Here is a 27406-nt window from a genome sequence, read left to right on the forward strand (position 1 = left end):
ATTTCAAAAATAATGTTGAAAAATACGTTGATTCAACGTAGTTTAAAATGTACGTTTGTCAACCAACAATTTGTTTTATCGAACAATTTCTATCTTACAATTCTTTCCCATTTTCACTTCTTTTGCCGAAATTACATCGATGATTGATAATTGTTCGGCAAATGCTCGACAAAGCGGCTAATTTTAACGTAAGACCAATGTTGACAGTTGGCTAGCCTACCGTTTCCCACTGTTGTGACTGCTGTTAGGGCAATTAACAACAAACAGGACATCGATACGGAATCCTGCATAAGAGAACTACTACGGTATGTAAAGCTGAAGGCAGTGAGTTAATTTACGATGTACAACTATAGAACTACGCAAGCGGTAAGTACACATACACTGCCTGAAGATTACTTTGTGTAGGTAGTAGAAGTAATGGCGAAATTAACAGAAATCGTATACAAGAATTAATATAAATTGAAGGAAAGTTGGAGCTGCCAGAAATTGGAAAATGGGACAACCTAGCGTACTTGATACGTGTTTTTCATCCTACTTGACTTACTCTCATATTCACTGACGCCGGAATGGATAGAAATCTTCCTTATGCTGACCATCTAGGATAGGATAGTGCGTTTTTCGTACTCATCATTTCATGACATATACAATAATTCTGTATGTATATAATTTATGGCACGCATACTGTAAATCTAAACGCAATATCTGGGTCGTTGTAAAGATGCTTAAGAGATTCTTAAGAGAGTTGCGTACCAAAGAAAAAACTGTATTTATAAGCATAACGGAGAAGTCCTAAAATTTCCCTGCACCGAAAAATGCAGTTCCACGTATGACTAATTCTTTAAGTTACTAAGAATCGATTTCTGAAAAGGGCGGGACACACGGAATGAAATTGAAGTGGAATCCCTGAAGTAAAATTGTATCAATAACATAAAATCAGTGGCTCAGTGGTAGAGAGGTCACCTCTGGTAAATGGGAACCCTTGGTTCGATCCAGCTCTTATTAAGTAGGCTTTGTGGTGAACAAACACTACCGGTACTTCAGGCCAGTAGCCAGCCGAAAAATATAGGGGGGCCGATCCAACCATATTATAGTTCATGAACAAATTATAGTTCATTTGCAAGCTTATCGTAAAATTTTTACGGGGCCAGTGGAAATTTAGGGGGCCCGGAACCCCTAGACCCCCTTGAATACTATTGCGTCGGATTTCCGTTTCTTACCACTTTTTTCATTACATTTTATTGTTCATCATCATCATCACCGGTGATACATTAAAATTTATTTTAAAAAATGTCGAAGTGCTATTACATTAGAGAGTTCACTAAAGTTATATCTTTCTACATAAAACAGTGTTTCTAGCGGCTTAGAACAAAAAATGTGTTACCTCATAACAATAATTATATAAATATAAGTATTTATCATACAGAAGACTCAATTACGTTGTACTTCTTCTTCCTTCCTTCCTTCCTTCTTAACCATATAAAGGTGTTTTTTCTTTTTTCTTATCCACCCTTACTTCTTCTTTGCACCAACTATAAGTGTTTGATTTCTTTTTCACAGTCTGAAGTCTAGTTAACTATTTCCTCTTGAGAGAGACTATCGGCCTCATTCTGTAGCAATTTTCGCAGAATTTTGAGGAATGCAAAGCAACACAAGTGCTAGAATAACCTATTGTAAAATCTATGCCGATTACCGCAACTAAAACCCATAGTTTGCTTTGTGTTTACGCAAACTCGTATGGAATTGGATCTCTTGTCATACGTTATATGTGTCTTCTCTGCTACTTTTCTATTTTAAGCAATAAAAAAGTAGTTTTAATGGGCCTTATGCAGAGTCGTTTTGACGCGTAATTAGTGCCATACTAAAGAGTTTGAGTAACATGTTTCCTGCAATAGTCAGGCCTTTAGTATGACTCTAATCATACGTCAAAACGACTCTGCATAAGGCGGAATATGTTTTGTTTTACCGTATCATTATGTGCATGATTTTATTCAATATTATATATTTTTGTATTTTTTATCATCCATCATATATTCCAATATTTCTATTTGAATTTCTTTTTATATTGTTATTTATTTTATACTGATACGTTAGAATTTTATAAAGTTTATAATTATGTGTGTCCATGGCTCTTATTTAAAATGTAGATTCACGATATAGAATTTGTGGTAGGAGGGAAGATAAACGGGCCCTCGGAATTTCCGTTCAAAATTGATCACAACGTCTTCCTTAGGTCCCAAATAGTGTTTCCTGAAAATTTCAGACCGCGGAAACTTCAGAAAGGTGCCCAAAATTACTATAGGATTTACCAGATATGGGCAGGAAAGATAAACGGGCCCTCAGATTTTCGGTTCAAAATTGATCACAGCGTCTTCCTTAGATCCCAAATAATGTTTCCTGAAAATTTCAGACCGCGGAAACTTGAGAAAGGTGCCAAAAATTACTATAGAATTTACCAGATATGGGCAGAGAAGATAAACGGGCCCTCAGATTTTCGGTTCAAAATTGATCACAACGTCTTCCTTAGGTCCCAAACAGTGTTTCCGGAAAATTTCAGATCGCGGAAACTTTAGAAAGGTGCCCAAAATTACTACAGAATTTACCAGATATGGACTGGGAAGTAGTGGTCTCAAACGGGTCGGGTTGACCCAATCCGTCCCATGACCCGACCCGATCCGAGTCGGGTTACGGGTCGGGTGAGTCGTGTCAGCTCGGATCGGGTCAGTCCGATCAGTTCACTTTGGTCAATTGAGTTTAGGTTGAGCTTAAACTCGGCTGGAGTCGAAAGCTGCTGTTTTTCACTAGCTGCCTAATTAAAAATAGCAATTTTCAATTGATTTTATAGAAACCATATATCTATTTTAAAGACTTGCAGCTAGTGTTTTTATGGTAAATGCTTATTTTTGTAATTGTGTGTACTTTGATTTTTAAATGTGGAACATTGATTTTACGAATCGACTGTAATATTAATATCTACGCCAATATGGATTCTCCATTTAGAATAAAACTAGAAGTTGTTTTAGCAAAGCCAAAAGAAAGATTGGATATGGACGACCAAGCCCAAGCAGGGCCGCGGTGGCTCAGTGGTAGAGAATCCATCTCTGGAGCATGGTGTTCATGGTTCGATCCCAGCTTGTGCTAAGTGGGCTTTGTGGTGGAGAAACGCCATGTAGTGGGATTTCTCAGGGTACTCTTGTTTCCTCCCACTTTCTTCATTCCACCATTTCATTCATTTCTCATGGTCACCATATCACTTAGCCTCGGTGCAGAATCGAGGGACCTTAAACTGAATATTTCATTTTATTTCACCACGCCCAAAGACATCGATACGAGAACAAGATAAAGATTGGATATGCAAGACGAAGTGCATAGTAATCTTGCTCTTGGCCTTGTTTTGGTGACCACCAATTAGGGATGAGCGTATTTTCTTGCTTTCCGTATAGTATGAAACACCATAATCAAAATCACACTTAGTCTTCATTTGAACCGATGAGGCGAGCATCCTTGGCTCTTGTATAGAAAGACAACCAAGACTGCGAAATGCGGGACCAAGACTTGACTGCAACACAAAGAATAAGACGCAGTATTGATGACCAAGACCCAGGGTGCGAATTGTTTGAATTTCATTTGTTGCGCTGAAAGATATGAAATAAAATTAGTACTTTACAACTAATTATCATACTGTATTTTTAAATTTTCGGATCGAATCAGCTCGGGTCGTGTCAGGTCAATCAGGTCGGATCACGGGGCGAGTCAGTCAATTGCAGTCACGGGTCGGGTCGGGTCGGGTCGGGTCGGTCTTCAATCCCACCCGACCCGACCCGTTGAGAGCACGACTTTGAAGATAAACGGGCCTTCGGATTTTCGGTTCAAAATTGGTCACATCTTCCTTAGGTTCCAAATAGTGTTTCCTTAAAATTTCAGACCACGGGGGACCTAAGGAAGATATGATCAATTTTGAACCGAAAATCCGAGGGCCCGTTTATCTTCCCAGTCCATATCTCGTAAATTCTATAGTAATTTTGGGCACCTTTCTAAAGTTTCCGCGGTCTGAAATTTTCAGGAAACACTGTTTGGGACCTAAGGAAGATGTTCGTAGGAATTTTGAACCGAAAATCCGACGGCCCGTTTATCTTTCCTGCCTATATCTGGTAAATTCTATTGCAATTTTGGGCACTTTTCTGAAGTTTCCGCAGTCTGAAATATTCAGGAAACACTATTTGCGACCAAGGGAAGATGTTGTGATCAATTTTGAACCGAAACTCTGAAGGCCCGTTAATCTACCGTGCCCATACTGGTAAATTCTGTAGTAATTTTGGGCATCTTTTTGAAGTTTCCGCGGTCTGAAATTTTCAGGAAACACTGTTTGGGACTTGAGGAAAATGTTGTGAGGAATTTTGAACCGAAAATCTGAGGGCCTGTTTATCTTCACTGCCCATATCTGGTAAATTCTATAGTAATTTTGGGCACCTTTCTGAAGTTTCCGCGGTCTGGAATTTTCAGGAAACACTATTTGGGACCTAAGGAAAACGTTGTAATCAATTTTGAACCGAAAATCTGAGGGCCCATTCATCTTCCCTGTCCATATCTGGTAAATTCTATAGTTATTTTGGACATCTTTCTGAAGTTTCCGCGGTCTGAAAATTTCAGGAAACACTATTTGGGACCTAAGGAAGATGTTCGTAGGAATTTTGAACCGAAAATCTGAGGGCCCGTTTATCTTCCCTGCCCATATCTGGTAAATTCTATAGTAATTTTGGGCACCTTTCTGAAGTTTCCGCGGTCTGGAATTTTCAGGAAACACTATTTGGGACCTAAGGAAAACGTTGTAATCAATTTTGAACCGAAAATCTGAGGGCCCATTCATCTTCCCTGTCCATATCTGGTAAATTCTATAGTAATTTTGGGCACCTTTCTGAAGTTTCCGCGGTCTGCAATTTTCAGGAAACACTATTTGGGACCTAAGGAAGACGCTGTGATCAATTTTGAACCGAAAATCTGAGGGCCCGTTTATCTTCCCTGCCCATATCTGGTAAATTCTATAGTAATTTTGGGCACCTTTCTGAAGTTTCCGCGGTCTGGAATTTTCAGGAAACACTATTTGGGACCTAAGGAAAACGTTGTAATCAATTTTGAACCGAAAATCTGAGGGCCCATTCATCTTCCCTGTCCATATCTGGTAAATTCTATAGTTATTTTGGACACCTTTCTGAAGTTTCCGCGGTCTGAAAATTTCAGGAAACACTATTTGGGACCTAAGGAAGATGTTCGTAGGAATTTTGAACCGAAAATCTGAGGGCCCGTTTATCTTCCCTGCCCATATCTGGTAAATTCTATAGTTATTTTGGACACCTTTCTGAAGTTTCCGCGGTCTGAAAATTTCAGGAAACACTATTTGGGACCTAAGGAAGATGTTCGTAGGAATTTTGAACCGAAAATCTGAGGGCCCGTTTATCTTCCCTGCCCATATCTGGTAAATTCTATAGTAATTTTGGGCACCTTTCTGAAGTTTCCGCGGTCTGGAATTTTCAGGAAACACTATTTGGGACCTAAGGAAGACAATGTGATCAATTTTGAACCGAAAATCTGAGGGCCCGTTTATCTTCCCTGCCCATATCTGGTAAATTCTATAGTAATTTTGGGCACCTTTCTGAAGTTTCCGCGGTCTGAAAATTTCAGGAAACACTATTTGAGACCTAAGGAAGACGTTGTGATCGATTTTGAACCGAAAATCCGAGGGCCCGTTTATCTTCCCTCCTACCGAATTTGTAAATGAAGGTAACGTCATTGTGACTACCATAGGGGCACAGTGTGTTATTTGATCAATCCAGGGGGATTTAATTGGAAAAAATTGAGTCCATGAAAAAATGTGATAGATTGTAAGGCAAGGGTTCCACGAAGAAGAATAGCAATAAGAATTGTCATTATCAGCGACAGGGAAGTCGCATAAAGACCCCAAATTCGATCAAAGTAACTCGTGGCGTGTACAGTTGAAAATGAATCAGAAACGAAAGGTATTATCTCAAAATATTGCAGTGTGTTTGGAGTGTCATTGCCTTGTATTATTGAACTAATTGTAAGTTTCATATGTACGTCTAGCAGTGTCTTGCGTCTGTGAACCCTCAGTAATAACTCCTAACCTGTAACAATGTCATCATGTCTTATTTAACATTATCATTAATGTAGTGTAGATTCGAAGTCTCTTATACAGTCGTATACAGACGTCAGACTGATTTTAGTCCATGTGCTAGGATGTGCATTAAAATAATATGAAGAAAAATTCTGCGCATATTTGCGCTTCTAATAATTATATATTATTTTAGGATGGCGTCCTCAATCTCCCGGCAAGCAATATTTGATGTTTGATCGCGTCAACAAAAAACTGGGTTCTTTGAGAACGTGTTTGAACTTGTTTCGAAAATAGTCAGCGTTTAACATCTTTCTGATTATACAGGGTTTTCATAAAGTATAGACGGATTTAATTCGCTTATAATTTACATAAAAATGCTCATATTGAAATCAAATAAAGTGCAAACAGTAGCGGAAGGATTAAATTTTTACCTATAATCTGCACCAGCTCAGTTCATTCACCGCCACACCTCCAACTCGGCGTCTCCGTGGACCGTCTAGGAATCGACTTCTGTGGGCTGTTGATGATGCTTTCCCTTAAGCCAATTATACATCGTCAAACTTTTCCATCAAATATTGTATCAAACTTTTCTTTGATGGTAATTTGATCAAATAAGTTGGGTAAAACTTTCGCACCCATTATATACGATCAAATATAAAGGTTAATATCATTGCTCAATTGTTTATATTTCTTGATTCAGTTGTTAGGTGACATGAACGTATATGAGTTTTATGGTAGCACATGCTGGTGTAACTATAATGAATAAGGTTGTAGAAATGAATGGAATGACTATTCACAGTTACTTCTGTCTCATTTCCCTTCTTTATTGCTATTCCCAAATAAATCTTATTTTCATGGTTCCTTTCTTGTTCAGTAAATACGTATCAATCTATATTCTATTTATTGGTCCGATGCTTAAATTTCGTCTAATTCAGTTAATTCTCGACTAACTTTTGTAACTTTGGAGCACTGATTAAGAATAAATAATCCGTCATAAAAATGTTAGGCTATTGTTTAGCTTTGTGGGACTAGGTTTTTAATTGACTTTTTTGCAATTTTCTATTCACATTCGGTCAGATTAGGTTAATAACATTTAATTCACACAGTATTGCCGAGCGAGCGTTAGCGAGTAAAGGCGGGTTAGAGTGCCGCAGTACACATTGTTTTCTGTCTTTGTTAGTGTTAGCCCCCCATTACTAAACAGTTACCAAATGTTAGGTTTTACAGTTAAAATGAGAGAGTACACATTAACGAGGGTTCTGTAAGATATTAAATTCCGGAGAAATTTTTCAGTGTAGGAAACTACTAATTTATATTTAGAAATGCCAAAATGTTACGCACTCTAACCTATTTTGATTTTATGCAACATCAAGTGTTTTACAGTATCCTCATTTTGGCTCTCACTTTCAGCTATTGATGCCTCTCTTGCGAACAAAATCCTGTACTAACTTGTGGGTCCCATGCTGTGCTCCTGCTCTGAATCGGTTAAATATCATCCTCGCTTTTAATGGCCACCTATCGTAAGTTGCTTTACCTGCAGTCCCTTTTTAAATGATATTCATTCGATGCGTATTTATACCTTAAAGGTCTTCTCTACTGCGTAATTAAACTACCGCTGATTTTAGAGTTTTTCTGTAATATCCTCAAAACAAATACAAATATCCGAAAAGCAGAAACGTAGTGAACTAAACAATACGATTTTGTGTGTGATACCGTTATCACAACTCATCTATCTGCTTTCGATTTGCACCTGTAGATAGATTTAACAGTTTTTGCGGGTTCTGTAAATAGCGGCATATCAAAAGCAGATAGGTGAATTGCAGTAAAAGTATCATATGCACAATTGTATTGTCTACTTCACTACGTTTCTGCTTTTCGAATATTTTTATTAATTTTGAAGATAATACAGAAAAACTAAAATTAGCGGTAGTTTAATTTCGCTGAAGTGAAGACCCTTAAAGAAAGCCCTCGTAAAGTGAATCTGCACACATGAATGCAACTCCTACCCTGAGAAACAATTTTTAAGGCATTAAGAATTAATTTCGTGAAGAAATAACTACATATAATAAGATAGCACATGATCATTCCAGACACATCATATATAGGCATATTGTCAATGTGTACGCAATAATCTGAGTATGCGCCAAAGCAATAACATGCTAGAAATCATTTAAATCAAGAAAAGTGAAAGAAAGTTTTTGCTTTTTTAAAAAAATCACGGAATATTCTCAATCTACGCCAATTTTGGGAAGTCGTCTGTGGTACTTAGCCCTAATATTCTCTAATTTTATAGTTATACAAAACAGATTACTGCTAGTATGCATCAAAAGAATGTCAATTGTTTCCGCGTCCACATACTCGATTTTAGTGCCACCGCATAGCGATTTTCGTTTGTTTTCTTTGATACAATGTTGGATAGAAATAGAACAAGTTCTATTTTAGAACAGTTGTATCAAATGTTGTAACCAACCCAAAAGTTGCATACAACTTGGTATCATACAAGTTCAAATTCCACTTTGATGAAATATTTGATACAATATATGATGAAATATTTGTTCGTCTATAACGGGCTTTACCCTGCTCACTGTTGCAGGCGATGTGTGCGGCCTCCCACTTCTAGGACGGTCCAGGACGCTTCCTGTCTCCAAGAACTTAGCATGCCACTTTCGGATTGCACTCTCAGTCGGAGCCGGCTTTTTGAACTCTTTGGTGAACTTTCGACACACCAGAATTGGTGATTTTAGCTCTGCGTACCACAGAACACATTGCGCTTTCTCTTTCACCGACGTCATCTTTGATACGGTAAAAAAAAATAGTATTCTCAGAGGAGTTTTTCATTTATTTATTTCTTTAAAAGACACACACACACCAATACAGCTTACAACTTACTTTTAACAGAAAACATTGAAACAACAATGAAAACAACAATGGATGGAATTTGGTAAGAAACTGACCCTTGCCCTCCCTCTCCCTCACTCAACGTGTTCAGAGTTGCCGCTTATCTAACAGTGTTGCCAACTAAAAATTTAATCCTTCCGCTACCGTTTGCACTTTATTTGATTTCATTATGAGCATTTTTAAGAAAATTATAAGCAAATTAAATCCGTCCAGACTTTATGAAAACCCTGTATTGAAAAGAATGTAAAGGTATTTGTAAGAAGCCTATGTCAGAAAGCTTACAGATGGGACAAATCTCATTTTTATCCTGAATGATTCCTAACATCGAATGCAGACTGGTTATGTGGGAACATAAGTTTACCAGACACTGTTCTAAAGCTACTACCTTCCCCATCTACTACCAAACCAGTGGCGTCCAGTGGATTGTGGTTTCGGGTGTTGCAGTACGAACGATCGGAGACAGAAGATATAAACTGGACTCATTGACTAATCAGCATAACTTTAGATGCAAATGATGTGCCGTGTGAAATTAAATAAAATTGTTTTTTTTTTTAAATAAAAAAAATAATGCAAATAATGTTATCCGATTAGTCACCTTATTTAATTGGTGAGTCCACTCTCTTCTCTTTGGTTGGAGCAAATCTGTCTAATACATGCTAGTTGAACTCGGGTATTCTTATTATCAGGTCTTTTTCGTTGAAAAGCATAACCAATGGTAATAACCTTTCTTGAAACATTCAATTCCTTGAAAATGTCAATTCTTTTCGATGTGGAAAAACGCCTTTCTCCTTTTGCTGACGTCATAGGTACAGTTAATATTAATTTCAGAATCTTTGTAGATTCACTAAATATTTTTTGTAGATTATTGTGAACAACTCATTCTAGCAAACCCAGTCCCTGACAATTATCCAAATTCCTCTGTAGCTTAGACTGAAGACAGTTCATGTCAGAGATTAGTGTTATATATTAAAAAAGTAAATCGAACACACTTTATTCACAGTTTATCTAGGAAAATTTAAAACAAATTGTGAAAATATATCTAGTGCAAACAACTTTGCTGCAATAAGACGTCCTGCGAATTTAAACCAAATATTTTTTTAACACTCCTGAATTGCCTTAATTGCAAGTTTTTCCTCAGTGATGAGCTGGGCAAATTGCTTATATATATAAGTTATTTACAGAAATCATGGCATCGAATTCATTCAAAACTTGTAGGCTATTTACAGAATTAAAGCACACACAATTCAAGTAAATCTAATAACTAAAAACCAAAACAGCTAAATGAAAAGAAAAGCAGCTGATACAAAATCCAAAACAAATGATAGAAAAGATATGTATAAATCGCGAATTCACATATATATATATATATATATATATATATATATATATATATATATATATATATATATATATATATATATATAGCTACCAACACACACAAATTCAGCATCTCTCCTCAATCTCACCGGGATATACGGGAATGGTACTCTTTAAAAATAGGCGCCTACCACGTCCTTCAATCGCGAAATGAGCAACAGATGCCTGAAGATCTTAATAAATTATATTAATTAACTAATAATTATAAAAACAAGAAATCCATTCCGGCATGGGCCTGTATACAGTAGATAGATATCGAAGTATTGTAGATTTTAAAGAAACTTACTAATTTCCAATGTATAAAGTTCGTTTGATTCGAATAGAAATGCAGCTGCTAGCTTAAGTTAACATAACTGTGTTTTGGAGGGCGGGGGAGGCTAGACTCCCAGCCCCTACAACGATTTGACCTATCTTCGACTGTGTCCCAAGGTTTTACTCCATACTAATTGTGTACAAAGTTTGTTTTAATACGGTTGACAAACGTGACCGCTATCGTGTACCAAAAAGCGTTTATGCTGAAGTGCTGAAGTGGTATATTTCAATTCATAACCTGCATTTCTGAGCACTTCATTAACTTCATAAATATGTTAGGATGATACTTGAGTTTACTTGATTATTATTATTATTATTATTATTATTATTATTTACGATCTTTTGCATTTCTTTCCTCCGTTGTAGGGTTATTTACGCATTGAAGGAGGAAGAAAATGAAGGAAGTTCGACGCGTATTTCAATTTTTCTTTTCAATTTCCTTATTAGACACCCCAGACAACACGTACGTGTACGACATATGTGCACTATCCATGCATAAGCCGTACATTTGCACATGTACATTTGTGTGGATGATGAACACATGCATAAGCCGTACACGTGAATTTGCGTGGATGAAGCACACATACATAACCCGTCTATGTGCACATGTGCATTTACGTGGGTTATGCACAGGTACATAATCAGTGACTAAGTCGTGCATGTGAACATGTGCATTTGCATGGATAAAGTACACATTTACATAACCCGTGCCTAAGCCATTACATACACATGTGCATTTGCGTGGATGAAGCACAAGTACAGAACCCGTGCTTAAAGCCGCTATGTGCACATGTGCATTTGCATGGATGAAGTACACATTTATATAACCCGTGCTGTAGCCGTTATATACACATGTGCATTTGTGTGGATGCAGCGCACGTACGTAACCCGTGCTTAAGCCGTTATGTACACATGTGCATTTGCATGGATGAAGCACACATTTATATAACCCGTGCTGTAGCCGTTATGTATACATGTGATTTTGCGTGGATGCAGCGCACGTACAGAACCCGTACTTAAGCCGTTATGTGCACATGTGCATTTGCATGGATGAAGCACACATTTATATAACCCGTGCTTAAGCCGTTATGTACACATGTGCATTTGCATGGATACAGCGCACGTACGTAACCCGTGCTTAAGCCGTTATGTGCACATATGCATTTGCATGTATGAAGCACATATTTATATAACCCGTGTTTAAGCCGTTATATACGCATGTGATTTTGCGTGGATGCAGCGCACGTACAGAACCCGTACTTAAGCCGTTATGTGCACATGTGCATTTGCATGGATGAAGCACACATTTATATAACCCGTGCTTAAGCCGTTATGTACACATGTGCATTTGCATGGATACAGCGCACGTACGTAACCCGTGCTTAAGCCGTTATGTGCACATATGCATTTGCATGGATGAAGCACATATTTATATAACCCGTGCTTAAGCCGTTATATACGCATGTGCATTTGCATGGATGCAGCGCACGTACGTAACCCGTGCTTAAGCCGTTATGTGCACATGTGCATTTGCATGGATGAAGCACACATTTATATAAGCTGTGCTGTAGCCGTTATGTATACATGTGCTTTTGCGTGGATGCAGCGCATGTACATAACCCATGCTTGAGCCGTGCATGTGCACATGTGCATTTGCGTGGATGAAGCACATTTAAATTACTGGTGCTTAAGCCGTTGTGTGCACATGGGTATTTGCACGGCTACTGCACGTGTGTATGAGACGTCCATAATACCGTGCAAGTGTATACTTTTACTTTCATTCTTTTACTCTCATTCTCATCAACAGAAAGTAACCTCCATTTTTAGTAGGTGTCGTTTTTCCTCGAGGCGGTGTTATAGAGTTTTCGACGAATAACAGCTGAATGATTGTAAAAACTCCATAACGTCCACTGAGCTAGGATACAAGATAAACAGGTGGCAGCATTCTACTGATGTAACTACAGTCAGGCAGTTCATAGGTTTACAAAATTATTTTCATGACCGATTACAGCAGAATATGTTGCGTTATTTGTTACTTGGCAAACATGTCAAAGATACTACCTAAAGCTTTGCTCGTTGCAAATAATAAACTCCAAACCTAAATTCTCACTGACAATTATTAGTTACTTGTTATATACTTTGAAGGTGATGTCTTTGCAGTTATAGATGGTGTTACTGCGTAAGACACCACATATATAAACTCCTTTTTTCGTTGCATCTCGAATTTGCTTTTACATCACCTCTGTACTACGAGGAAATCACCTGTGCACTACATGTAAATCATCTGGGTACTGCTTCAAATCACCTCTATCGTACATGTAAATCACCTGGGTACTGCATGTAAATCATCTCTGTCCTACATGTAAATCATCTGGGTACTGCGTGTAAATCACCTATGTGCTACGTGTAAATCACCTCTGTCCTACATGTAAATCACCTGGGTACTGCGTGTAAATCACCTGTGTGTTAACGTGTAAATCATCTCTGTCCTACATGTAAATCACCTGGTTACTACGTGTAAATCACCTGTGTGCTACATGTAAATCACCTGTGTGCAACGTGTAAATCACCGCTTTCCTACATGTAAATCACCTGGTTACTACGTGTAAATCACCTGTGTGCTACATGTAAATCACCTGTGTGCAACGTGTAAATCACCTCTTTCCTACATGTAAATCACCTGTGAACTACATGTAAATCGAATACGTGCTACTTGTAAATCACCTGCGCGGTAGGTGTAAATCACTTGTGCATGACGTGTACGTGTGCATTGCACATGTTCTGTGCACGTGAAGATGTTGAATAGAACCTGGCATGTATATTTGCATCACATGTACAGCGTGCATTTATACAGATGATGCACATGTTGCATCCGTGCAATTGTACATGTATTATACGGATACTGTACGTGCATTGTGCTGTCTGGGACAGCAATGAGTACTAATATTTTACAATATTTTACAATAATGAAATATTTTACAATAAAGAATAACAATGCTAATAACTTCAGTAAAAATGCAACGTTCGTAGGCATAAATAGTTGATTTTTGCCTGTACTTCTGCCTTCGCAGGGAGAAAGCGGGCCTTCAGTGACGTCACGCCGCGATGTTTATCCCGTGTGAGGCAACCTGTCATTTCAAGCAACCTTGGTTTCAAGTTCATTCGAGAACACTGTTGCCATGTACCAAATTCAGCCCTTTTTGTCATTTGTCGGCCCGTTGGTACCACGCTGGCATTTTCAGCCCCTTTTGTGAAAACTTTGGTACCATTCTACCGAATTCAGCACCATTTAACAAATACTTGTCACATATTCAAAGGTATCAGTAAGACTTTCTCTACATCTCTTTCTTTTGATGTCTTTCAGGGAATCTTCTGGGACCCACTGACCGGTTGTACGTCTTAAATGTCAGTTTACTTACCTTATATTCTTCTTACAGTCTATTGTCCTTCTTCGGTCGTGAAACAAGCGAGAATAAAGTGCAATAATTTATATTTTAATAGTTTATTATTTATAACGTACTATTAACACTCGAACTCGAAGATGATTGATTTGTTTCTAGTTTTATATTTTTTCATATATGGTTTAATACCGTTTCGGTTTATTGGTCACTTTGAAATAGAGGCGCGTTTGGTTTCGTTACAATACATACCGAAGATGATAACTGTTTTTCCTTTTAATTTGCGGCCTCTGTTATCTTCCTATCCGCAACAAAAGTTTTTTCTACTTCCAAGGTTCTTCGGGTTCCTCCTATTTGGATGTTTTTAAAAAGTTTTTTTTTTTTTTAAAAAAAGATTACTTTCTGTACTTGCACTCTTGGGAGAGGGGGTGAGAGTGTTCTAGAACTTCACCTCTTTTAGTTTCGTGTTATTATAGAGCCATGTATTACACTGGTATAAAATAATGAATTCAGCCCTTTTTATTTCAATTTGGTACTTTTTTCAGCCCACTCCAGAGATTGGACTATAGCAACACTGTTCGAGACTCTTGTTCAAGTGTCTTGAACAATATTCCTTTGAACGTGTAAATTTGAGGTATCTAATTGTCTTGTTCAAGCTTTCTTTGACGGTGTGCAAACAACATAATAGAATTTCCAATATTTGAAACATTTTACAATAGTATTACAGGATTTAGACTCCATTCTGTAACTGTTTGTGTCCGCGCAACTCAAAATCTGAGTTTTAGTTGCGATAATAAGTATGGGCCTTACGCAGAGTCTTTCTGACGCGTGATTAGTAACATACTAAAGAGTTCGACTAACATTTGTTTCCTGCAGTAGTCAGACTTTTAGTATGATGCTAATCATACGTCAAAACGACTCTGCATAAGGCGGCATAAGATTAAATCTTATACTTATTGGTCCTTATGCAGAGTTCTTTTGAAGTAGGGTTAGCGACATACTAAACTATTGTTGGAAACATATGTTAGTCAAACTCTTTAGTATGATACTAATCACGCGTCAGAACGTCTCTGCATAAGTCCTATTAAATTTAATATAAATTATATACTTTTCCTTTAAGTTGTGCGTTACGTTATACTTGGCAATTTTTACAAAGGTTAAAATGGAATGTGCCCTTAGTAGTTTTCAAAATAAGTCCCTTGGAGCTCCAGAACTGTTTTTCAGAACAAAATATACTAAAAGAAATGATTAAGAAGAAACGAAAAAGAAACAACTGTTATTTTGACGAGATTATGATGATACGATCTAGAGGATGGGAATGTGCCTTATTCCGTAAGATCCCTTACTAAACTGTTGAGCGTAACGTAGCGCAAAACATGCAGAAATCAATTTCGATTGCCATGCCGAATTGATTATCGCAAATTAAAATTCAGTTTTTGTGTTGCGTTCATGCAAATCAAATCGTTCCTGAGATGCCCTGCCCCCCCCCCCAAAGAAAGAGAAAAAAATAAATTATAAGGTTGAATTATTCATTATTAACAAGAGATAAAAGTTCATAAATTCATCATTTTATGATCAAATAGTCAAACATTTTTGTTATACTATAAATCTGTTTTCAAACTATCCTCTGAAAACGGTTTTGTCTAATTTATTATACAAAATCATAATTGAGGACTGATATCAACTATACCGAAAAAGTTTACTATTCGTTTGTTTTCCAAATAGTTATATCAAAATCTTCCATTTTGGCTTAAATTGCCTATTAAATGTGTATATGTAGAAAGTTATGTATAACCTTAAAATATGTGTGAAAATAATTATGTTAAAATTCTCCAAAAAATATTTTTCACAGTTTACAAATACTTTCATTTTGAAAGTGAATAATCCTCTTCACCTTTTTCAGACCATGGCAGTGTCACGTGACTCAAAGTTTTAATGGTGGATGTTTGTTGAGGTGTGTGTTTTTCATTTTCGACTTGTGCATTATTTTTATTCTTGTTTCAGTGAACAGTGTTAAAATATATGTTTTATCGTGGAGTACCTAGATAATGGTATATTTTTGATTTATTTTAATTCTCAAGTTTTAAATTACTAGTATTATTTTTTTAAACAATACTATTTCTGAGTTCGTTTCTTGGCGTGTGTTTTTATTTCCGGGGCACATATGAGACTATAGAAGGATGTACAGTCGATGTTGCATTGATTGCACATGTAGTTCTAAGTGTGTAGCTTGTTTTCATTGGTAGCAATGATGTTTATTTTGTGTGTTGTGTTTAAGATTTTATCATAAAAAGCTTCATTTCTGTAATGTGGCGCTATCTGTTCTGAGTTCGTACGACGCGTTGAATTTATGCAGAACAATAATGATAATTCGAATGCGTATGTGTGATACCTGTTTGTTTACATTTAAGTACTGCGATAAGCAATTTATAAGTCGCAATATAGTTAATTACGACTGTTTACATACCATCATGTATACTGCACAGTTTGTATACAGGTATGGTATCTTCGATTTTACCGTTTTGTCTACAGGTAGGCTTATGGTATCTTTGACTAGTTGGTCTGTATTTTTTTTTTTTTTTTTTTTTTAAATAACCTGAAAGTCATATAGATAAGAAATTGACGATCGTAGTAGCAAAAAATTTCGGAGACTCGTGTGTTCTTTTTCCAAATGTTTTGCTTTCATATAAATTGGTTCATTGTCTTGGAACGTAAAATGTAGAAAAGTGTGCAGCATAAGTATCCTGATGCGACCAGATACTAACAATTAGAATCATGTTTCTTCGTCAAAAGATACTCCAAATGCATTTAATCCCTGCCTACTAAGTGCGTAGAGTTACTGTATGGGTGCATGCATGGAGTAAGAATATAAATGCCATATAAATAAATATTCTATTATTCACTCGGTGCTGGTTTACTTTTGGCACAGCACGTTTTGGAAAATTTACAGGTAAAGTTCAAGATATTACATGAAAAGGCATGTTTATGAAGAATAATTGGGTTATGTTTAGCAGATGTTAAAATTTCTATAATTTCTGTTCACGTTACGTTACGTTAGGTTAGGGTATGTTAAATTATGTTAGTGTAGGAGTCCAACATAATTTTCCGAAAAGTAATAGAATTTCTAATATTATTAGGTTTAGGTTATATTTGGTTACGTTATCTTAGGTCTAAGTACTTGCATCATCCATTTCTCCTGTAAATTTTGTATTTTTTACGTACTTCAGGACCCCCTTCTGCTAAACATGCCTCGAATAAATTTCAGCAGGCGATAGAATTAAATACAAAGTAATACAGCTGTATTTTAGCTTTACAAGTGTATGGTTATTAGTGTAAAATCACTACGAGTTCTTTACGACGGCATATAGAAATAGTGAATGCATATGAAAGATACTGCATTAGATACTATTTTCCAATGGTGATGTATTTCTGCACAATGTTCAGAAACTATGTTTTATGTTTACAATTGAAGCGCTACTTGTATGAAGCCATGACATACTATTGAAACTCGTATGATTCCCGAAACACACTTGTTTTCAGTACCCGCGCGTATGCACATACCCACCGTCACTAACGCGCATGCTCCATTGGCACGTCCCCTCACCAAAGATGCGTACGGTAAACATAAAGCCACGAGGGAACTCATCTTCTGGTGGAAGCCATCCTTTCACTACATATATCATTTCCTCACTGGAAACAACACCAAATAGTTGTTTTAGAGTAACAAGTCGACCGCTTATACCATTTTTGCAAGTGTTTTGATATATCTCAGTTTCTTCATTAGATGTTCAAGTAAGTAGTAAATGTTCTTAGTTTCGTGAGGAAAGGTCTAAAGGATATAATTACAAGTAGTCTACTGGTTATTCTAATTACAAATATCTAATGATGTTTCCAGTGAGAAAATTAAATATAGTAGTGAAAGGATATAACTAAACTTTCCAGGGTAAAGCTACTCAGTAGTTACGTTGGTCTGTACCTCGTTAGAATGCCATATTACAAATACTTCAAAAAAATATATATATATTTTCCATAAGAAGCTTTGCTTGGTATATAATTAAACACAAACAAACTGTTTGCTGGGCAAAACAATATATTCACATTAAAAAACTAGATACATGTGACACTTTCGCCAGCTGACACTTTGGCTTCATCAGACTCTATCGATAGTGTCTGATGAAGCCAGTGTTACTTGGTAAAACTGTCACATGTACGTAGTTTTTTAATATGACTACGGTATATTGTTTTGCCCAGCAAACAGTTTGTTTGTTTGTGTTTAATTAATAAAAATATCTTGAATGCAGAGCTTTATTTAAGTTTTCTTTCTTTCTGTGCAGATTGCAACCTGCACCATGACTCCTGGTGCACAGGACGAAAAGAAACCCGGCGGACAAAAAGGCGAAAAGAAAAACAACGTATTGCCATTATGGGGCAACGAACGAACAATGAATTTGAATCCACTAATTTTGACGAACATTCAGTCATCACATTATTTTAAAGGTAAGTATTCAATATAAAAGAGCGAATATTGTGACCTGTGTAGTGTGTCAAAGATTACTCCTCTGGGTTACTTAAACCGCTGATTTGTTCTTAATAACTATTGATGCACCACACATGTAACAATACTCGTTCTTTTATAAATATTAATGCGTTAATATGCATACATTGAGATATTTAACATGTCTAATGCTTGTAATGTGTGTATATTTCAAAGAGTAAAAACATTGCTAGTGTTCTCGGGTTTCTACTTAACCGTGCCGGTGTGCTAACTACTACGCGTCCAAGTGTAAAAGCATCACCTATAAGAATGAAAATGTGTGACAGATCTAGGTAGTACTGCATAGTGTAATTCAGGGTTGGCAAAAACCATGGTTTTTATTGAAAAGACCAAAAAAACACGTTTTTTGGTTTAAACTTTTTTTTTTTTTTGTTTAAATAATTTACTCTATCTATTTATATTAGATATGGACAGAAATTAGTTTGTTCCGCGTTGATGTTGTTATGCAACAACAAGGTTATGGTGGAAGGGGTCACATAAACTTAAAGCGGAATCCAAACCGCTTCTCGGCTTACATCCAAGAGAAATTGTCCATTTGGACACGAACCGGGACTAATTGGTCACAAATGCGATTGCCGACTCGCTCACGAAGGACTCCGGATAAAAATACGGTGTACTGATCTTTACATAGGCGTACTTATTAATACAGTATAATTGTCAAGAGTCATTTCAGAAGGACAAAAAGATAAACAATTACACAAGTAAAAGCATTATACAGAATTATATATAAATCGGGAAACTCCCGCTTTAGCCATTGGGAAAATCCTGTTATTTAAATGTATTTGTGTGTAAAATTTTAAGGTCAACGTACCATAATCATTACCGTACTCTAAAACTAAGGTATTAAATTACAAATTTGGTATGTAGATATCATTCAATAAAATTAAAACAAAGTCAAATCCAAGCTGATGTTGGAAGGTACGTAGGCAGTTGATAAATTTTGCCAATTTCTATTCATATGTTCAAGCAACCTTGGCTTCTTTATAAAACAACAGGCATTCATTCAAGTAGAAATATATAATTTGGTTTCATTTCGCATGTTTAGGCTTAAAATCCTTATGAAATACCAACGTTATCACGGAGAAGACTTTCGCTTAAAGAGACACCTCGAATCGCTACTTGGTTTATACTTGAAAGATGGATTGTGGTTGTGAATCCAGTTCGACCGAGAATTGATTACGGAATCCCTTGATTAAAAGGTGAAAAGTAGATAAACATAATGCGGATGGTTTGATATGTGGAAACGTCACCATGAAGTTCACACGATTTAAACATTTTTCGTTCTTGTTTGTTTATTTATTTTTATTTATTTTTTTTTTAAAGAAATAGCTGGTTTAAACCAGCCAAACCTGGTGTAATTATTAATGAACTTGCACGGTAACCCGGAGTCTAATGTTCTACCCAGTCGCATGCTTTTACTGCTTGAAATTCAATGTATTATCACCTATAGTTGATTGGATAGAAAAAAATGAGTTACTTGCATTTCTCAGATACATATTCGATTATAATATTAACTAGGTTTATTGCCCTTCCACCTTCTTGATCTTCTAGGGTGTGTGTTTCCGCAAGTTTTCCAAGTTGAATTCTTGTACTGTGTGAGGGACTTGTCCATACTCAGACGTTTCAATTCTGCGGGTCATTCAGAAAGAATGATCGATTCTATGAATCTGTGTTTTATTAACCCTAGACAGCATACGTGGGATCTATAAGACCCCAGCAAAGATTTATACAGACGGCGCATGCGCTCCCGTGAAGGTAGGGCGTTATGCACTTGTGATTTCATTTCTCTAAAGTCACGAGTGCGTAATATCTTACCTTAGACGTTTGTGTAAATCTTTGGTGGAGGTCTTAACAGAGTGCACGTATACTCCCCAGGGTTAGGGAAAGTACTTCAAATTTCCAATTAAGTCAGACCTACAAGTGTTCAATGCGATCACAACTTGCATCATTCACAGCAGAAAGGCAGTATGAGATTTTTTTCCAAGCATGTTGCAACATATAACGACCCACTGGCTTGAGTGCTGTTATGCGTCTGTTGCATTTAAACTGTCGAATCACTGTGCGATGTGGGTGGCTTAATTATAGAGTGCTAACCTCTGGTGCAAGGGTCCCTAATTTGATCACAGGCCATGTGTGTTTGTAGTGGGACGTATCGTATCTGCGGGTTTTCTCGGGGCTCTCCCATATTCTTACTGTACCAAGTTCTTCATAATCCTTGCCTTTCTTTATTAATCCGCCTCCTTTAACTGAAGGGCATAACCATGGAACTTAAAACAGAAATTTTCATCTTCACCGTCCTCGGAAGAGAGCGGAGTACCCTTAAATCGCCTTCGAAAATAATTCCTCTTCTACATTTGTAACTTCATTTTTGGTACATATAGAATACATGTGGTTACCTTTATATATTGCTAATTGATTAAAATATCGGAACTTATTTCAGTCTGCTAGGTATGCACAAAAGTTAGTATGTTTTTTTTTTTTTTTTTTAATCTTGGTTTATTACTGCTTAGTACTAGAGTCAGAGCTTATTGTTGATACTTCCATACCTTTTTTTTATTTACTTGTTTTTACTTTTTTCTGCTTTATGTTGTCTCCGACCAATATGTAATCTGTAGTCACCATCCATTTTCACGCTAGACATAACTCACCCGTCAGTCCTTTTTCCTATTGTCCATCAGCGGTTTCGTTTTTCTATTCCAATTATATCATTTTATTGTCTTTTTTTTATACCGTCTATTTTCAATTCTAAGTCTATTCCTTTAATAGACTTGTTGACACTTTGATTTCGTACTTCGTAAGCAGAGTTTTTCAACACATCTTCTGTTTATTCTAATTTGTGCATTGTATTTTCTTCTGTAGATTTAATTCGATACTACTTGTTCCTTCTTGACTGCAACCTCCATGTGGAACATATGTTTGTAGTATCCTAACATTATATTTTCCTTTTAGTGTAAGTATCGTGCTTCTGTGCTCTTTCAGATACATACTAACTGTTGGTTCTATTTCAGTTAGCATTGTTATTGTTTCTGCTTCGACACCACTTTCCTCATCGTATTAGATCAGTTTTTGCTAGTACTAATTTTTGTTTCTCTAAAGCTCTATAGTATTATTCTGTGGTTCACTGCAATTGCCTATGTCCAAAGAATGAATGTGTCGCTGTTGTTTTTAGATTTTTTTACAATTAGGGTAAGTTGCATCATCCGTATTACTTCCGAAACTATAGTAGGCACTTTATTATTATCATTATGGTATTATTTTCAGGATCCAGCATCTTAACAGTTTTGGGTGTGTACGAAGCCTCTTCAACAATTTCTTTCATTTTCCTATTCTTCATACTGGATATTTTCATCTCTTTCCACATTCTCGTGTACTTTATCTGCATGTTCCTTTGTCTTCCTTTTGTCAGTTTCCTGACATTTTCATGTGTAGAAACTTCGAAATGAGCGTTCCTTTTTTTTTCCTTCATGTATTTTACATGTCTATACTAATGTAACTAAGAGATTCCTATTTTGTTTGGACTCTTTCTTGGTTGAGGATGAGTTTCATGGTTTCATTTCTTACTCACTGTTTTCTTGTATACGCTGATATATCTGTTTACTTTTATTTTACAGTAAATCTTTATGAACTTAAAACTTACCACGAAGTAATAGACGAAATCTATTATAAAGTCACTCACTTGGAACCATGGGAAAAAGGCAGTCGGAAAACAGCTGGACAGACAGGCATGTGTGGTGGTGTAAGTATACTTTTAATGTTCGGACTGTTCTATATCATTTTCAAGATGTTTTTAAAATACATGTCCAGCTGGCGTATGTGAACCTTATTAGCGTTCTCGTTTCGGGATCGTCAGGTCCCGGATTCGAATCCTGTGGCTGGCCATTGTGATGGAGGTTTTCGAGATTTTACTTCATTCTGAGCGAATTCAGAATAGTAAGAAGCAGATCCTCGAAGATACTCATAATTTATTTTGGTTTGCAGTGTAAAGTGACTTTTGGAATTTTACTTGGAGCAATGGTAATTATTGAAAATAAAGTAAGGCAAAGTTGTTTTTTGAGTTACGAATATTAAGTGTTTCGAGGTGCAAATATGTTTTAGATATGTTGTCTTTACCTGATAAGTGTTTTTGAACATTATTGTGTGCTGGTGGTCAAGATGAACGTTGAATCTCCTTGTGAATTAACATATTTACCTACCGTTCAAGTAGGAAATACTGTTGTAAAGAAATTTGTAATCAAGTCTTGAAACTAAATTTTCAGGCTTTTATGTTGAAAATAGGAGGAGGAGGGGGGATTATATTGTCCAAATTAGATAAGTCTCCCTTTCTTAGACATTTTTTCCCCATACGAAAACTTTCACATGTGACCTAGAGTGGCATAATGTTGATATCTGAGTTGCTGAAACTATTAGATTTTAGTAACTTTTGCTGAGCAAAAGCAACTTCGTATTGAGATCTATTTTGGTGTCTCTTCATCTGACCCTGTATTGAGTTGTTATATCATTAACTTGAGCTCCTAACCCTGTCATTAATCATGGTTAAGCTGTAATAAACGAACTTGACAAAAGCCACAGTGAGCTTCCCCTTTGGTCAAGTGGCTGCCGCTTGCCTCTTCGGTGCATGTGGTTTCAGATTCGAATCCTGGTGGGGGAGCATTGAAATTGGTGTTTATTATTCCACTGTAGATTGTAAGTCCGCGTCTTGTATAAATTTAGTGTTGAAAAAGAATGCCAAACTTTTAATAAGTAAAACAAAAATGATAGTAGTGGTTGAAAATTAGCTCATAAATGTCCTGCTTTGAGAACTTGGTGTAAAAAGACTATCTTATTAAAGATGTTTGTACATTAACTTTTATCCGCAACTTGGTTGTTGAATCTAAATTCTTCGTACAATAGTGTGTAGGCATGTATTTTACCCGAATTCAGGTTCTAGGAGGATAGAAAACCAATAGAGCAAGAGTAAATTATTTGTAGCCCTCTCCACTGGCCTAGTGTCTAACGCGTGCACTTTTAGTTTAGTGTATGTGCTCCCGTATTCTGTTTGGTGGATACGGTTCCTGTGGAGGAGCATTATAAAATTTGAACGCATAACGATGGTTCTGATTCGTCCTTAAACTGTAGGTATACGTAGGCCGATGCTGAAAAGAGACGCTAGACTTCAACACAAAAGTTGTTTATATTGAGGATTCGCACTAAGAGATATCGCGTGAACAAGAATTGAGTATTAGTGGCTTCACTCAACAAGAAGTACTTATTTGCACATATAACTATGCAAAGGGTACTAGGAAAGCTTTGCAATATGACACAACCATATGTCGCAGGAATCTGCTTCTTGGTACAATCCGCGGCAAAAAACTTGCAACATGAGCATATAATTTTATTGTGAAATGACGAAGTCTTTTGCTCAAAAATAAGTATGCACGGGAGGAGACCGAGGTTTATCCTGGCGTGATTCGTTCCACTTAGACGTTACGTTCATTCCCTGTGCTGTTAGGCGTAGTTTCACAATAAACTTACATCCTCATGTTGCAGGTTTTTTGCCGCGGATTGTACATACTGAGACATGTTCATACTTGCACAGTAACCGCTGCGCTAAGTCGATGGGCTGATTTATTCGTTACCATTGATAGTCTATGCTGCTTGGTATGGTATCTTGGTCACGAAGTAAGATACGAACAGTTTTGCAGTGTAATTTCGCGCGTGGTTTAAACGTAGACCAGTGCTTAAAAGAAATGATTCTGACATTGGGTGATATCTGTCTACATCATACGTTTATACTCAGGTAATACAGAGAATTCCAAAATGGAAATTTCACTCCGAAGGATGCTGAGAGGCGGGAAGGCCACTATTATCAATTACGGAGGAAAACATTACTACTGTTAGGAAAATGCTTGACGAAGGTAAGCGAGTGACCTACCAGCAGATTGCGGATACCTAGGCCTAAATGCACCTACAATGCTGCAGATGTTTGATAAGGGACAGTCTCAATATGTGAACAATATCATGACAGGTTACGAGACTTGGTTGTAATATTATGATGTGCCGACCAAGACTCAGAACAAAGTGTGTGTCTTTGATGATGATCGTACACTGTAGCTGTCAGAAGATCCCGATCAGTAAAGAAGAAAATGATAGCTGTAGTTTTCAAACCGAGTGGAATTGTGAAACGAGTCGTGTTTGACACACAAAAGACAGTCACAGCTAAGTGATATACTGAACAGTGCCTGCCGAAAGTCATCGAATCTATGAAGAACCTACGACCAAACTCAAGACTGAGCACCTGGTTCTTCCATCATGACAATGCTCCATCTCACCGCGAAAACCTTTATCGAATATTTGACCACTACAGGACTGAAACTTCTTGAACAACCTCTTTACAGTCCAGACCTTGCTGTCTGCGACTTTGCACTGTTCCCATATGTGAAAATGAACCTGAAAGGGATGCGGTTTTCCAGTGATGAGAATCTTCTGAGGGCTTGGGACAATGAGTGTACCTTACTCCCTAATAGAATTCGGCAGGTTTGGTTTAACGATTGGTTTCAGAGGATGGAGAGGTGTATGGAATGTGGTGGAAATTATTGCGAAAAAATTAAATAAGAAAACTGTATTGCAAAACTTTCCTAGTACTCTTTGTATGTTCCTCCGCTGTTAAGCTCTTCGTCATCTTACAGTTAAGAAACTAGGCTGGAGACTAGATTATTAATTAACTTTTTATTTCTGTTCCCTTGTTAGGTCCGTGGCGTTGGCGCCGGTGGCATAGTATCAACAGCGTTCTGTCTTTTGTACAAATTGTTCACCTTGAAGTTAACCCGAAAGCAGGTAAATGGACTAATCACTCATCCAGATTCACCATACATACGAGCTTTGGGATTTATGTATATTAGGTAAGTACGTATCATCATTATCAATCATACGACTTCATTGGTATTTCTCACTTAAAGACCGAATGGTGAACTCCACTCAACATTTTGACTTTCGTACACTGAACATAGTAATAATAATAATAATAATATAAGAAGAAGAAGAAGTTGTAAATGAAGTCCTCTTGACTCATGATGATTCAGTGATAGAACATTCAGTTCAGATGACAATAGTCTTTGGTTCAATTCCAAGTCTTGTGAGTTTACGTTGGACAATATCGTTTCCTTTTCTAAGATTCCCAAACATTTTATTTATTTATTAGTTTTTCCTCTGGTATTCTGTTCTAATGATAAACTCTTTGTATTAATATATTTTAATGTGATTCTGAAATTAAGAGTATGCTAAGGAACGCGATTGAAGAAAGTAATTATAATCATATTAAGGTTATTTTAGTCCGAAATTTTGAAGTATATTTTTGAGGGTAGGTATTTTGGGTTTTATTATGAGTTTTACAGTATATAACAATATATTTCTTCCAGTAAAATAAAAAACTGTCAGTTTGTCAACGAACGATATCACAAGAGTTCATTTGTTTTCTTTTTTTCTTTCTTGATGTTTTCAGAAACTACACATGAGAATGTACCCTCAACATTGTTGCTTTATTATTCATGATCTATCGGTTGATATTTGCCTTATATTTCGGCAGTATAAGTTAAACAGAAAATAAAACTTAAAGAGTCAATTTTAGTATTAGACTGAATGTTATTAATCGTACAATGTGCTGTCGTCTTGCTAGTATCAAAATGAAGAGCTTTATAAGGTATTTCATTATCAGTTTCACCTTCAATGTAATCTCATTCTTATCATATAGCATTAATACAGGGTGCCGCAGAAAAACGGGAAATTTTGAATTTAGAATTAGCAACAATGTATGGCCGGCATTTGTTTGGGACCGAGAAGACAACATTAAGGAGACTCTGTTAGTTAGTAATAATGAAGGATTGAAGTTGTGCGGAACGTGAGTTCGCTGTGAAAGCATTTGATAAAAACGGTATCATTCTATGACCGGCGAAATTCCCTAAAGTCATTGTGTGCGATTTCTCTCTGTGGTGAATCTATGGGGACATCTCGAAAGCAAATTGTATATTACATGCCCTGCAAACATCGTGGAAGTGAATCTGAGGCTTAAAGAACAACTCACTGGCGTTCCTCAAGGCGTAATAAACTGAGCATTCCAGCGAATTTCCAAAACATACTCATAATGTGTATGTCGGGATGGGACAAATCTTTTCGATGTCATCTTCACGAAATAAAGTGTCATTGTTAATGGCATACTCTCTATAGGTACATACATCTGGATGATCAAACATATTCGTTCCTGTGTTGATTAGTGCATTTTACGTCACTTAAAATTTTCATGTTTTCCTCTTCCACCCTGAATTTAGGTTTACAATTTTTTTCTCGCGATTTTTCCGAGAACTACATATCAGCATTTACACTTATGCATATCATTTTGTTCGGCTTAACAAGTACTGTCAATTAGTATATATGTCTCAACTTTGGACATTATTATTATTATTATTATTGTTAAATGCTAATAGTAGTGTAGAACTAAATGGCACCCTGTTTATCGTGACTGTTGTTAAAATAATGAAATTTTAAGATGTTTCATCCATTTGTTGTCAATAGTGAAATCAAAACGAATTCGCTAAATGAGAAATGTATTGTTGCGGACGAACAGGGTGAAAGGAACACGAACAAAGTTCTTTTAAGTAATAGTATCGAAATATTACAATACAAACTTAACATAAAGACATTTTACATAATTCATTACTTTACTTATTCTGTAAGGAACACATTTGAATCGCCTTTCGTTCTTAGAGA

At 36.6% G+C, this 27406-nt stretch overlaps 2 protein-coding genes across 12 annotated transcripts in view; one reads left to right on the forward strand and one right to left on the reverse strand.

Annotated features, from left to right (window-relative positions):
* The window catches only part of LOC145689898 (protein EFR3 homolog B-like), a 114770-nt gene extending 113251 nt beyond the window's left edge, over positions 1-1519 (reverse strand). Inside the window, exon 1 of the mRNA XM_081764210.1 lies at positions 1382-1519. Within this exon, the coding sequence (XP_081620336.1) occupies positions 1382-1419 (38 nt within the window). The 5' untranslated portion in view covers positions 1420-1519. The remainder of the gene's footprint in view (positions 1-1381) is intronic.
* A 14393-nt stretch (positions 1520-15912) lies between these two features.
* LOC145689900 (pre-mRNA-splicing factor 38B) overlaps positions 15913-27406 on the forward strand; it is a 47330-nt gene continuing 35836 nt past the window's right edge. For 8 of the 11 annotated variants that reach the window (XR_014132119.1, XR_014132120.1, XM_081764218.1 and 5 more), the window contains exons 1-4: positions 16597-16644; positions 18447-18609; positions 22279-22403; positions 25394-25545. Coding sequence is in view for 9 of the 11 variants with exons in the window: in XM_081764218.1 (XP_081620344.1) it covers positions 16612-16644; positions 18447-18609; positions 22279-22403; positions 25394-25545 (473 nt within the window). In the remaining 2 variants the exon portion in view is untranslated. Of the gene's footprint in view, positions 16164-16587; positions 16645-18446; positions 18610-22278; positions 22404-25393; positions 25546-27406 lie in introns of those variants that run through there. The other 3 variants (XM_081764214.1, XM_081764215.1, XM_081764216.1) reach the window with 3 other exon arrangements.

Source organism: Thermobia domestica, chromosome 7 (genome assembly GCF_964235325.1).
Source record: "Thermobia domestica chromosome 7, izTheDome1.hap1.1, whole genome shotgun sequence".
NCBI lineage: Eukaryota > Metazoa > Arthropoda > Insecta > Zygentoma > Lepismatidae > Thermobia > Thermobia domestica.